The sequence below is a fragment of the Pantherophis guttatus genome, chromosome 14, assembly GCF_059756535.1.
Source record: "Pantherophis guttatus breed Tessera chromosome 14, ASM5975653v1, whole genome shotgun sequence".
Classification (NCBI taxonomy): Eukaryota; Metazoa; Chordata; class Lepidosauria; order Squamata; family Colubridae; genus Pantherophis; species Pantherophis guttatus.
In genome coordinates this window covers 13,327,270-13,341,218 of record NC_142076.1, presented here as the reverse complement: position 1 = coordinate 13,341,218, position 13,949 = coordinate 13,327,270, and the positions used below count along the sequence as shown (strand labels likewise).

The following is a 13,949-nucleotide window of genomic DNA, read 5'->3' as shown; positions in this document are numbered from 1 at the left end:
GCTTGTGCATGTGTATTCCGCTTTATTTTTTCATATACAAGTAACAACCTGTATGTGTGCTAAGGTTTTATATATATATACACACAGTGCCAAGTTCAGATTGTACGACAGGAGGACTTCCCTTAGGTACTCATTTAGAAAACCACAACAGCCTGATTTCACTGTATAGGAATTATCGAGAAACGCAGTTTGTGGATTCTTTGAAAAGATTACTTAACCTTTCGTCTCTATTTTAAGCGTCTCACTTCCACATTCTGCATGTTTACCGTATTTTTTTGGAGTATAAGACACACTTTTTTCCCTCCTAAAAGAGGCTGAAAATTTAGGTGCGTCTTATACTCCGAATGTAACCCCGCACGGTGCCCAAAATGGCTACCCGGAACAGCTGCTGCCTTCTCTTACCCCTTCCATGCTTGGCCTGCTTTAATCACTGGAGGATGATCTCCGAGGATCAGCTGTGCTTTTTAAGCTGTTTTTCAGCCCCAATGCTAGCGAAGCGATCTTCCGTGCTTTGCCTGCTTTTCTAATTGCTGTTCCCTCTGACAATCAGCTGTGCTTTAGAAGCCGTTTTTCAGCCCCAACCTCAAAACCAGCGAATGAACTAATGTGCTGAGACTAGCCAGATGAATACCTGGTAGGCAAGACTTCCCCTCCCCCCTATTTTCCTCCCCAAAAAGTAAGATGCATCTTATACTCCGAAAAATACAGTATGTTGTACTGTTGTTTGTCTCTTACAAAACAGAAATAAAAGTGTCCAGGCAGACATACTGCTGTTACTTATCCCATAACATATAACCTTTCATTTTTACAAAAGAATCCTGAAATGTTTTCATTTTCTAGCTTCTATGATAGCGAAAGGGGAAATCCCTATTATTTCCTCCTAATTTCCATCTGTATGAAAGCAATGGCTAGAAATTCTTATGACAGAACTGAGGCAGAGGCTCCAAGAGGGCAAGGAAAAATGACCCGTGAGTGGCGAGGACACAAGAGAAACTCTAGAAAAAATGGAAATGCTGGTAAATTAAGGTTAGGATATTTCAGGAAAGACAAGAACATACTAGAAGGGAGAATTGGGATCCAGAATTTAACAGTATATGATCATCTGCTTTTCCTAACCAGATATGAGCCATGGTGGTGCAGTGGTTAGAGTGCAGTACTGCAGGCTACTTCTGCTGACTGCCGGCTGCCTGCAATTTGGCAGTTCAAATCTCACCAGGCTCGAGGTTGACTCAGCCTTCCATCCTTCTAAGGTGGGTAAAATGAGGACCCAGATTGTTGGGGGCAATAGGTTGATTCTGTAAACTGCTTAGAGAGGGCTGGAAAGCACAGTGAAGTGGTATATAAGTGTTAAGTGCTATTGCTATATATACCTCTACATGTTCAAAGTATTTCTATCCACAGTCTTTATGGCTAGGCATGTAGGGATTGCTACCGTCAAGCACAGCTACAGCACTTTGGAAAGATTATTTCCTTGTAAATCATGTGAACATGACAGAGTGAAACTACTCGATGGCAGTGTTCGCATAATAAAACTTAATCAGGTCAATTAACAAATACATTTGAGAAAAAAAATGTTTCCAAGTGATAAGTCGGCATTATGAGAAAACAGCAGGGCAACATCGATATTCCCCACCCAACTCCAGAGCCAGTAGAAAAAAAAAATACATACTTTATAAAGTGGGGAGAAGGAGGAAAAGGCAAGATTAACCCGCTTACTGGAATATTTGAGTCCTAAAGGCTTAAATATATCTAAGGAAGTTAACACTGATGCCGCTCTGTGATTCAGGACATTATTTGATATTCACTATTTTCCTTAATTAATTTTCCTAAATCTTAGGGTAATTTCTCCATTAAATCAAACTCGACTGGGTGATTGAATGAAGGAAGGAAGTCTATGCAGATTTTGGGGGAGCAATATACAAAGTTTTTCACCTTCTGAATTGTAACTTCTCAGTCTGATCTACAACTCTAGAAATGCCTGCTGGACTTCCCAAGCAAGCACTAAAAAAAAGGTCTGGTCCGATACTGTGTTTGAGGCCTGCTACTTGTAATAGACCTTTTTTTTTTTTTTTAATTTGATTTATATGCCGCCCTTCTCCGGAGACTCAGGGCGGCTTACAATGCGTTGTGATGACTTAAGTTGTGCTTGATTCCCAATAGCTTCTTAAGTCCAAACACATTGAAGATTTGAGTTTGAACTGTTCCCCTACAAAGGAGAAAATGTTTCTTGGAGAAAAAAGTTTCTTGGAAAGCAAGATGACCAAACACTTTAACAGTCCACAAAATGGTCTCCTTGAATATCTCGTAGATCAAGTCCTACCACTTCTGCTGGGCTAAGGCAAGTGATATTGTTGTAGGTGTATTCAGGGGCTTCTCCTTCTGTGATGGACTGCGTGTACCGCAGAACTACGCCGGGTTGCTGCAGAGCAAAGTCTCGAAGTTCCTTGAGCGAGCAATTGCACGCCCATTTGTTCCCTTCTAGCCACAGCTGGACCAACGTAGGCGAGGGGCCGAGCCAATCCACCGAGAAGGTTCTCAGAGAGTTGTTCCTGATGTTCAGGTAGGTCAGTTTTGAGAAAGATGCAAAGACGCCACTGTCCAACGTCTCCAAGACGTTGTTGGAGAGATCGAGCCAAGAGAGACGCAACAACGGGGCGAAGGCTCCGGGAGAGATCTCTACCAGCTGATTGAAAGAAAGGAGGAGATACTCCAGGCTCCTGAGGCCTGCAAACTGATTTGGGGAGAGGCTGCTCAGCCGGTTGTGCTTGAGATCCAGATCAAGGAGCTCGTGCAAATCGTTCAAGCTGTGATCTTCGATGACGGAGATGGCATTGAATCGCAGGAAGAGCCTTCGCAGTCTGGAGAGGTCAGAAAACATCTGCGGCCTGATCCTTGTGAGGCAGCAGTTTTCCAGATGGAGGCTGTGCAGTTGGCTGAGACCCCTGAAAGTGAAATCGGGAAAGGTGGTAAGGCAATTCCCAGATAGGTTCATCACCGCCACGTTTGAAAGCCCGAGGAACGCCCCGGGCCTGATCTCCTGAATCTGGTTGTCGTTTAGAGTAAGAACTTCCAGCTGACCCAATTTATCAAAGCTCTTTTCGAGCAAGGTGCGGATCTTATTGTTGCCCAGCTGCAATTCTTCCAGGAACTGCAGGTCTTTAAAAGTCCTGGGGCTCAAACTAGCGATGGAGTTGCTGGAGAGACGCAAGACGTGAAGGCTTGAAAGGCCCAGGAACGTGTCTTCGAAAAGCGTGGCGAGACGGTTGTGGGAGAGATCCAACCATCTCAGAGATTTCATGCCCGCAAAAGCCCGCGGAGCAATGGCGTTGATTTGATTCTGGTTCAGGTAAAGTTTCAGCAGCTTCTGAAGCTTCGTGAAGATGTTACCTTTGATGCCCTTGAGAGAATTCCAACTCAGATCCAGCTCTCGCAACTCGCTGAGGCTGTAGAACAGCTGGTGTTGGAGGTAGTGCAGCTTGTTTCCGGACAGGACCATCTCCCTTAAATTGGGTAGGTCATGAAAGACTTTGTCTGGTAGGACCACCAGGGAATTCCACCCTAGATTCAAGTACCAGAGGTTGGAAAGCCCAGCAAACACCCCTTCTTCGATCTTGTTGAACTGGTTGTTGTTGAGACGTAAGGAAGCCAGGTTCTGAAGGTGGAGGAAGATATTGGGTGCCAGCGACTTCAGCCGATTACGTTCCAGGAGCAAAGAGTAGAGTCCTTCCAAACCATGAAAGGCGTGTTGTTCAATCCCCGATAATTGATTGCCCTGAAGGTTAAGAAACTCCAGGTTGGAGAGGTTCCTAAAAGCAAGAGCTAGCAAGGTTGTGAAATTGTTCCCATCCAGCCACAACATCCTCGTACTGCGTGGCACGTCTTCCGGCAAGGTGGTGAGGTTGCGTGCGCTACAGTAGACGCTCAGATCATCGTTGCAGTCGTCAAAACTACAAGCGCATAGGTTGGGGCATTTCTGACCTTCAGGACTTGCGCATTCTTTGAGCATTCTTGCTTCAGGATGCAAAGACATTGTCCCCAATGCCCATAGAAGGGTCAGCATGGACGCTGCTCCTGTTGGATAATTAAAAGGAAAAAAAATAATAAGCTAATAAAACTGGAACAAAATGAGCAGCGGATGTAGAAGGACGCGAAGAATTTTTAGCACATCTCAAGAACAGGGCGGTTGTTGTTGGGAGGCAACTATCAGATCAGTAGCGTGAGGGCCACATCGAGGGTGGGCTGCTAGGAGTACAGGAGAACCTCTAGCTAAGATTCTGCGCAGTTTGGAGAACCCCCAAATCCCACTTCTGGCTGGCCCTGCCCACCCCTCCCCTCCCAGGAGTCCCCACGCGGCCCATTTTGGATGAAGGTCAGTGAAGGCTTGTGGAGGGTGAAAAACAGGCCTACCGGAAGTTTGGGAAGGCCAGAAATGGGCCTGTTTGCGGCCTCTGGAGCCTAGGGAGGCTGTTTTTGCCCTCCCGGAAGCTCGAGGAAAGCCTCCGGAGCCCGGGGAGGGCAATCCCCCTGCTGTGGTGCAGGAGGCTGACTAGGCCATGCCCGCCATGGCCACGCCCACCCAGCAACCAGGCAGAGAACCTCTTGCTAAAATTTTGGAAGCCCACCCCTGGCTCCAAGCTCCCCCTCCAAGCCCTGGCAGAGACATCGCGGGCCAGTCCTTTGCTGTTTCCAGGGTGATCCCGTAGGCCAGATCTAAGCACCCTGTGGTCCACATCCGGCCCGTGGGCCTTGCGTTTGACACTCCTGATCTAGCACAATGGTCTATATAGTCCTTCTTCCCTTCAGATCTCAGGACAGAGAAACAGAAGTTCCTTTATGTGATAGCCTCATGAAGAAGGTCTTGCATGATGTTCATACCCTCACCAGGGGTGAAATCGAGCAGGTTCTGACAGGTTCTGGAGAACCGGTAGCGGAAATTTTGAGTAGTTCGGAGAACCGGCAAATACCACCTCTGGCTGGCTCCAGAGTGGGGAGGGAATGGGGATTTTGCAATGTCCTTCTTCCAGGAGTGGGGTAGGAATGGGGATTTTGCAATATCCTTCCCCTGGAGTGGGATGGGAATGGAGATTTTGCAGTATCCTTCCCCTTCCATGCCTACCAAGCCACACCCACAGAACCGGTAGTAAAAAAAATTTGAATTTCAACCCTGACCGTCACCTTCTTTATATATAGGATACACACACACAGTGTGTATCCTATGTTCTATTCTCAGTAGAGCACTTGAGCCCCATGGAATTACATCTGGCTACCCACGTCTGATGAATCCCCAAAGAGGATAAAATTAATGGCATGGTGTCTCCTGGTATTCAGTGTAACAGGAAACAACAACAGGACTCACAACAGTAACACTTTTTTTCCAAATACTATTGTTTGCAGGGAAGGAAGCTGCCCTTCTAGAAGGGAGCAGTGAGATTTGGCGCATGCATACAATTGTTTAAAATGTACAGCCAATAAGAAATATTGAGGGTTACCCCACTCATTCTTCCAAAGTGATCTAGGGAAAGAATCATAAATAAAACCTTACTTGGCATTAAAAAGGTAACGGTTCCCCTCGCACATACGTGCTAGTCGTTCCTGACTCTAGGGGGGGCAGTGCTCATCTCTGTTTCAAAGCTGAAGAGCCAGTGCTGTCCGAAGACGTCTCTGTGTCATGTGGCTGGCATGACTCAATGCCAAAGGCACACGGAATGCTGTTCCCTTCCCACCAAAGGTGGTTCTTATTTTTCTACTTGCATTTTTTTTACGTGCTTTCAAACTGCTAGGTTGGCAGAAGCTGGGACAAGTCACGGGAGCTCACCCCGTTACGCGGCGCTAGGGATTCGAACCGCTGAACTGCCGACCTTTCGATCGACAAGCTCAGCGTCTTAGCCACTAAGCCACCGCATCCCTTCTATTCCTGTTTCCTGCTATTACTACTTTTTAAAATGAATCCCTGCGTGTTATATTAAAAAAAAAAATCTGTTACGTTAAAAAAAAAACTACAATTAAGGAAAAGAAAGAAACGGAATATTTTTTGACTTGGGACTTATTTTATCAATGGCTAGTTGACAAAAACAGGAGCTAGAAACAGGGAAATATATGAAAGGGTCCGCAATACAAGGAAGACGTGTTAAATTGGTTAAACAAATAGCATGACTATTATTGGTATTAATATATATATTGATATCAATGCGATGAATATTTCTGTAAACATTTTGAATATCACTTCCTAAAATGATTTGTACCCAGTCAACACACTGTTCAATTGAAGTTGGAATTTTTATATACTATAAAATAAAATAAAAACATACCACCAAAAAAAAAAAAAAACTGACTAAAAGCTGGAAACTCAACATAAGCACCGAACCTCTTTTTTTTAAAAAAACGGGACACAATTTGAGAAACGGTGAACTAAACGGAAGTTCTAAATTTTGAACGAAAAGAAAGACCGAGTAATAATTGAGAGAAAGAACGCCAGCGACTTCTCTTACGAGGCATCTTTATGAAAGCGCTGGAATGAAATCCCATCTCTTCTCGCTCCTTCGCACACGCAAGGACTCGCACATAAATATGTTACTACACCCATGTGATTTGTCTGAAAGTTATCAGTGCGACAGGGCGAAAAAGAGACTTTTAACCCGAATGCATAAGGATAGTTTAAGGATAGTTTAAGGTCAAGGTAGATGTGGCTGGATGGAGTGACTGAAGCCGTCGGCGTGAGCTTAAATGGACTCCAGAGGATGGTAGAGGACAGGAAGGCCTGGAGGAACGTTGTCCATGGGGTCGCGATGGGTCGGACATGCCTTCGCAACTAACAACAGCAACAAAGGAAGGCTGAGCACCAAAGAATGGAGGCCTTTGAACTCTGGTGCTGGAGAAGACTCCTGCGAGTCCCTTGGACTGCAAGGCGATCCAACCGGTCAGTCCTAGAGGAGATCAACCCTGACTGCTCTTTAGAAGGCCAGATCCTGAAGAGGAAACTCAAATACTTTGACCAACTAATGAGAAGGAAGAGCAGCCTAATGCTGGGAACGATGGAGGGCAAAAGAAGAAGGGGACGGCAGAGAAGGAGGTGGCTGGATGGAGTCACTGAAGCAGTCGGCGTGAGCTTAAATGGACTCCAGAGGATGGTAGAGGACAGGAAGGCCTGGAGGAACGTTGTCCATGGGGTCGCGATGGGTCGGACATGATTTCGCAACTAAACAACAAAAGATTTGGCCCAGAAGGTTGCAGTGATTTGATGGTCCTCCTATATCACTGAATGTACTTATAAAACACTACCACCTCAATATTTCTTTTTTGGTGTAGGGGTTAAGGCACTTAAGGTGGGAAACCATGAGTCCTCGTCCTTTCTTAGGCCCAAAGTCAGCTTGTTAACCCTGGGCGACCTTCTTTCTTTGCCCTGGGAAGAAGGCTGCAAGGGCAAAACCACTTCTGGGGGAAAAAAATGCCAAGAAAACGGGAAGAGCCTTGGTACTACAGTGGTTTAAAGCACCCTGTTATTAACACAGCTGCCTGCAATTTACTGCTGGTTCGAATCTCTCCAAGGCTCAAGGTTGACTCAGCCTTCCATCCTTTCTAAGGTAGGTTAAATGAGGACCCAGTTTGTGGGGGCAATAAGCTGACTTTGTATAAATATACAAAAGTATGAAGGCTATTGCTTAACGCACTGTAAGCCGCCCTGAGTCTTCGGAGAAGGGCGGCATATAAATCAAATTAAAAAAAAAAAAAAAAACTCCTCAGGAATGAAATAATGGATGCAATCAAATGCATTTAAAACTGAGTTAAAATCACAAAGAAATGTTGTTTTCAGACAGTAGTTAATAGAAGTTACATTTTTTTACCAGTGGGTAAAGAAGCTAGTTTAAGTTTTATTTGACTTAGATGCTGCCTGAACCCAAATAAACTCTGGGTTGATTTATAAGATTAAAAAAACAAAGTAACAAATATACAATATTTTTTTTTCTTTTAAAAAAATTAAATGTTTAATGCGTGCCATATAACACGCTTAAGCCAATCATTTGGACCGAGCGTGTTGCTGTCATAGGGCTATATCGCTGGCAACATCATCCAAATCTGAAAAGACCTTCATTTGGAAAATAAATTTAAAAACCATAGCTATAGATTCCAGTGTCTATAAGCCCAGAATAGAAACTTCTGTGGACGTGAACATTATAGACATGAACATCGGCATCCATTCATGTCCAAGCTATGAAAGTGCATGTAAGGTGGCAAGATGCATATTTAACATGCTTATGATGTAATGGCAATTGGCAGAAACATTCAGAAGGCTAGGAAGACTGAAACTGCTTGAAAGAGAATGGGGGAAATCGATAAAATTACCTACCCTTGCCTTCCCGTCAAAAAAAGCCTCTGCTAGACCAAAAAGAAAGAAGTAATGGATGCAAACGAATGCATTTAAAAGTTTTTAAAGAGGAGTTTTTCCAGACTTAACAAAATATCGCCTATTTAACTCGGGCACCCTGCAACACATCCTCCAAAGTTGGCCAACGCTAGGAAATGTACCTTTTGAGAAATAATCATCGTAGTGGAAGCTCCTGTTTTATAGGTTTTTTTTTTCCCTCCTATGTGCATAAGGAACAGAAGTGCTGCGGAGCTCGTAGCGATTATTTTCCATACATTATTACAAGAGCCAGGTTAAGCAAACCATGCGCCCCGTAATACCCAAAGAATGAAGGAAATCATTGTGGCGGTTTTGAAGGTTTCCTATGAAAATGATTTTAACATCCCTTTAGGCAAGAGAATGTCTACACCAGTGATGGATAAACTTTTCCAGACCGAGTGCCCAAAGTGCCCCCGAACTCCCAAAATGCAATGCGCGTGCGCCCCCTGTGCATGCGCCCTGCCCACCGTGCATGCATGCATGCCCCCCACATGCGCCCCCTCCCTGCGCATGCACGGCAGACCCGAAGACCAGCTGGCCGGCAGGAGGCATGTGTGCATGCACAGCAGAACTGAACTGGGGCGACGGCTCGCGTGCCATCAGAGAGGGCGCTGCGTGCCACCTCTGACATGCGTGCCATAGGTTCGCCGTCACGGGTCTATACCTTCTGAGAATATAACTAGTACTTTAATTCCATGCAGGTCAATCTGGCATGATGACATATAAGAAGTATATGGTTTTGTTTGAGTTGTGTTGCTTGCTTGCCTTCCCATTTTTCTTTTGGTCAAATCACCCCTCGTGAAGTTGAGCAAAATCGAACAATCCGTCCGTATCATATATACCCGTTCAGTTTTGCTCTCGTATCATATTCCTCTTCCATTTCTCCTTCCCCTACCTGCTGCTCTGGCCCATTGCTACAAAACTTGAAGCAGTTTTGCAATATTTTTCTAGAACAGCCCCAGGTTAAAGGGGGCAATATTTGCAAGATCTGCCCTCCCACCCCCCCAGGGTTTGCCTTTTCTACCCTACAACGCTGAGCTTTGTAACTGGCAACGCACGGCCGCAGGTTAAAGCTAGGACCCTTTGCGAAACGAATCCCACTCCCAAAAAAGCTGCACGCATGTTATGCTGCAGCCCGAGAACCGTGGAATGCTTTACCTTAGATACCCGTAAGGGAGGGGAAAAAAGGAAAACTGCAGGAACGAACAGACGGATCCTGCAAAAAAAACAGCAAAATTTCCTCTTTTTCCCACAACAGCCCTTCTTCTGTGGCAGAGTTGGTGGGACTGGCCAGGCCAAAGGAAAACCAAAATACAGAATCACATTTTTTTTTAAGAGGGGGGAAAAAAAAAGTTCTACCCTACCTTTGCTCATTCTGGTTGCTCTCGGGCTGAAGTGTGAATAGTCAACGGTCTGCGAGCAACCTCAGGTAATGCTGTCCTCTGAGTTTCCACCCCTGATACAAATAGAGCAGTTCAGTAGCTACCACCCTGTGGCTTGTCCAGCTATGTGTGTGTGTGAGAGAGAAGCTGCTTTTAACCCATCATTTACTGGCACGGAGCACGGAATGCCTTCAAGAGCATTCCGGGCAATGCTTACCTGGGCAACACTTACCTCCTGAGAAGGCATAGTGGTCTCTCTGGGGTTGGCTTGGCAGGGGTCTTCCCAAGCCCATCTGGTTGGCCCCTGTAAAAGTCTAAACTCCCCTTTCAAGTTAAAAACTCCACTTTGAAAACTCTAAATGCATTAGATTAAAAAAAAAATCCTAGACCTTTTGAATGAATACGGCTTCATATTGTTCTGCCCTGCTGGGACAGCTAAATTGAGTTTTAGTTTAGTTTACTTTATTGTCATTGCACCTCGTACAACGAAATTAAATGCCATCTTCAGTGTACGTCATATGTAAGAAATCTATAAAACAAAAACACACATCCTTCACATTCTATGCAATTGAATTGAAAATCCCTGATACTGCATTAATATTGCACTATACAGTAGAGTTCAATATAGTTACTGCTAGAGTAGAGTAGAGTAGAGTAGAGTAGAGTAGAGTAGAGTAGAGTAGAGTAGAGTAGAATAGAATAGAATAGAATAGAATAGAATAGAATAGAATAGAATAGAATAGAATAGAATAGAATAGAATAGAATAGAATAGAATCTGTTTCTCAGCCTATGTGTCCTGGTTTTTAGTGTCCTGTACCGTCTGCCAGTGGGTAATAGTTCAAAAAAAAAAAAAAAGGGTGTCCAGGATGAGATGGATCTTTAAGAATGTTCTGAACTTTCTTAAGGCAGTGGGAGCTATAAAGCTCTTCCAAAGAGGGGAGGGGGCAACCATTGATCCTCCGGGTAATGATGTTAACCCTCTGTAGCTCTGTCCTATCTGCCACTGTGCAATTGGCAAACCGCACACAGATGCAGTAAGTTAAAATACTCTCTTATGGTGCAGCGGTAAAAGGTCACCAGCAATTTTTCATTCAGTTGTTATTTCCTGAGAAGTCTCCGGTTTTCAGGGTTGATCTTTTGAATACTAGGTCAAAGGGGATGGGGAGTGGGGTGTGAGGGGAGAGGGGTGAGGAAGTCTAGAAAGATGTTAGATGTGGCTTGTGAGTTTCTCAGAAGCATCCAATTGGGGCAGTAGGTGGGGGAGGGGGGCGAATGCTGGAATGCCCGTTGGCCTCATCCAGCTGGGATCTTATGATTGTGAGTCGTGGTTGTGAATCCGACACTGTTGTCGCCCGTCAGTGGCCTATGCAGCTAGTTAGCTGGGGCAGAACAGACACAGAGATATGGGTCTCCAACAATCAACCCTACGGCAGGGAGAGAAGGGACTACCTTGTATTAATTCTCCTTGAAGATATGGGTCCTCCTTAAAGTCTCTTGGAGGGGGAAGGGCCATATCTCTGCCTTTTGTTTGCAAAGGCCCTATGGTCTAACCTCCACCTAGGTTTGCAAAAGACATGGAAGCACAAGAGAGCTGCCATTGGTCAATGGGGCAACTTTAAGAAGCCAGATCGAATGCCTAGATAACAAAATAAACTAGGGAATAGATGCTGGTGCGTATTGTACTCCTTGGCAATTCCCTATCCTGCTAGCTGGAGTGACTATGACTGGGAGGGGAAGCCTACAAGTGGACTACAGTTCCCATCACCCCCTGCTACTAGAGATGCTGGCTAGGATTTCAACTGGGTCTGCTGGTTAAACAAATCACTATACGAGGAGTCTTTGGAGCTCACTGAGCTTGGCTGATTCCTGGCAGATGTTTCATTACCCAGACTAGGTAAGATAATCAGTGCTAGTAAGGAGCTGGGGGTCTGCTCTCAGTTGATATTCTAGTGGGTTGCCCTGGGGTGGTCTTGGAAGTTCTCTGGTTGGGCTGTTTACTGTTGACTTGCTTGGCAGCTCCTCGATGGAAACATCTGCAAAAAAACAACCAAACTCAAGAAACGACCATGGACTCTTCATTTCAACCCTGAGCTTCAAATCTTCTCCTCTGTTGGAATCACTACCAGCAGTGGGTTTCAATATTCTTGCCATTGGTTCGCCGTGCGCATGCGTGCCTTCCACTCATGCGCCTAGCCTTCCGCGCATGTGCTTTGCTCACTTGTGCGCCTTCCATGTGTGCGCCCGGCCTCGAAAACGTGCCTAAATAGGACGGCATAGAGCGGGGGCGGTGGATGAGCTCACCTGCGATCTCCGCTACCAGTTCGCCAGAACCAATATGAACCGGTTGAATATCACCTCTGATCGCTACATGCAAACCAGATACATAGCCCAGTTTTTAAATTTTTTGGGAGAAGAGCAATTTGAATTTCCTAATTCTTACCAGACTAAGACAAATCCTTAACTGAACTTTTTGTAATGCAAAGATGGCCGCATCCTTTTCCCTACTAAACTATTTAAAGGGGGTAAAATTGTTAAGTTTCCACTTCTAGTGGTAGCAAGAAGTCAAACGTCAACCCTTCAGCCACCATTAGGAGGAAAGGCAAATTCTCCTGGCTTCGTTCTTCCTATAGTATGGATCAGGGGTGAAATCTACTTACTTTCCCAACCGGTTCGGAAGCGCCTGTGCCGCGCGCACGCAGACCGTCTGCCTATGCGTAGAAGGTAAAAAACAGGTTACTTCCTGGTTAAAACCAGGAAGTAACGACGACCGGGCGGATAGGTGGTGCCTCGCACCACCATTGCTACCGGTTCTCCGAACCACAGGCCGCCACTGCTACCGATTCTCCGAATCACTGGCCGCCATCACTACCTGTTTGGCCGGAACTATTAATTCAGTTATTAGTAATGATCAAAAGGAATATTCACAAAGTTGGAGCTCCATGGAAATGCCTTCTCTATCTCTGGCTTGCCTTTCCTTGACTATATGATTAGTGGACTGGAGGCTAAAATATATGAAGAACGGTTGCAGGAACTGGGTATGTCTAGTTTAATGAAAAGAAGGACCAGGGGAGACATGATAGTAATCTTCCAATATTTCAGGGGCTGCCACAAAGAAGAGGGAGTCAAGCTATTCTCCAAAGCACCTGAAGCAGGGTGGGTTTCAAAAATTTTTATTACCGGTTCTGTGGGTGTGGCTTGCTGGGCATGGCATGGCTTGGTGGGTGTGATAGGTGAAAGCTACTGTAAAATCTCCATTCCCTCCTGATCAGCTGGGACTCGGGAGGCAGAGAATAGATGGGGGCGGGGCCAGTCAGAATTTTTACTACCAGTTCTCCAAACTACTCAAAATTTCTGTTACCGGTTCTCCAGAACTGGTCAGAACCTGCTGAAACCCACCTCTGACCTGAAGGCAGGACAAGAAGCAATGGGTGGAAACTAATCAAGGAGAGAAGCAACTTAGAACTAAGGAGAAATTTCCTGACAGTTAGAACAAAGAATCAGTGGAACAACTTGCCTGCAGAAGTTGTGAATGCTCCAACACTGGAAGTTTTTAAGAAGAGATTCAGCCACTTGTCTGAAACGATATAGGGTTCCTTTCCTGAGCATGGGATTGGACTAGAAGACCTCCAAGGTCCCTTCCAACTCTGTTATTGTATTTTATATACTTCATATCACAAAGGTGGGAATGCAGCGTGGGGGGTATTTGTATTCAAAATAGGTATGGCTGCTTAAGACAAGGAGCCGGTCTTGTCGAAAGGGTGCAGGATCCCACCTCTTTAATGAAATATCACCAATTTCTCTATTTGCTTTGTAAGAAAAGGTTTTCAAACTTCAAAAAGCTCTTCAAGAGAAGGTGGCATGCATAGATCTGCAACCATGTGCAGTTTCAGGACAAAAGGAAGACCAAGAGAAAAGGAGAATGGAGAAACATCTTTCATTCTACCTGTCTTCCAGAGTTTGTCCTTGCTATCGTTCCACATTTCTATTTAATTTAGATTTCTCCCCCACCCCTCTCTCCTTCTCTTGTCTATTTTAACATTCTATTCTTGGAAATTATAGACCAAAAGGGCAAAATGAGAAAGACACACACACACATACAATCTCATAGGCACTAAGTACATATTGACACAATGCTCAGAAACAAAGAGAGAGACAGAGAGAGAGA

General features: G+C 45.1%; 1 protein-coding gene across 1 annotated transcript; it reads right to left on the bottom strand.

The window, feature by feature from the left end:
* Nucleotides 1-2: 2 nt before the first annotated feature.
* Nucleotides 3-9,857, bottom strand: IGFALS (insulin like growth factor binding protein acid labile subunit). Its single transcript, XM_034430256.3, has 2 exons — nucleotides 9,766-9,857; nucleotides 3-4,071 (listed from the first exon to the last, which is right to left on the bottom strand). The coding sequence occupies exons 1-2, from the start codon at nucleotides 9,773-9,775 to the stop codon at nucleotides 2,270-2,272; spliced, it is 1,812 nt and encodes a 603-aa protein (XP_034286147.2). The 5' UTR covers nucleotides 9,776-9,857; the 3' UTR covers nucleotides 3-2,269.
* Nucleotides 9,858-13,949: the final 4,092 nt, after the last annotated feature.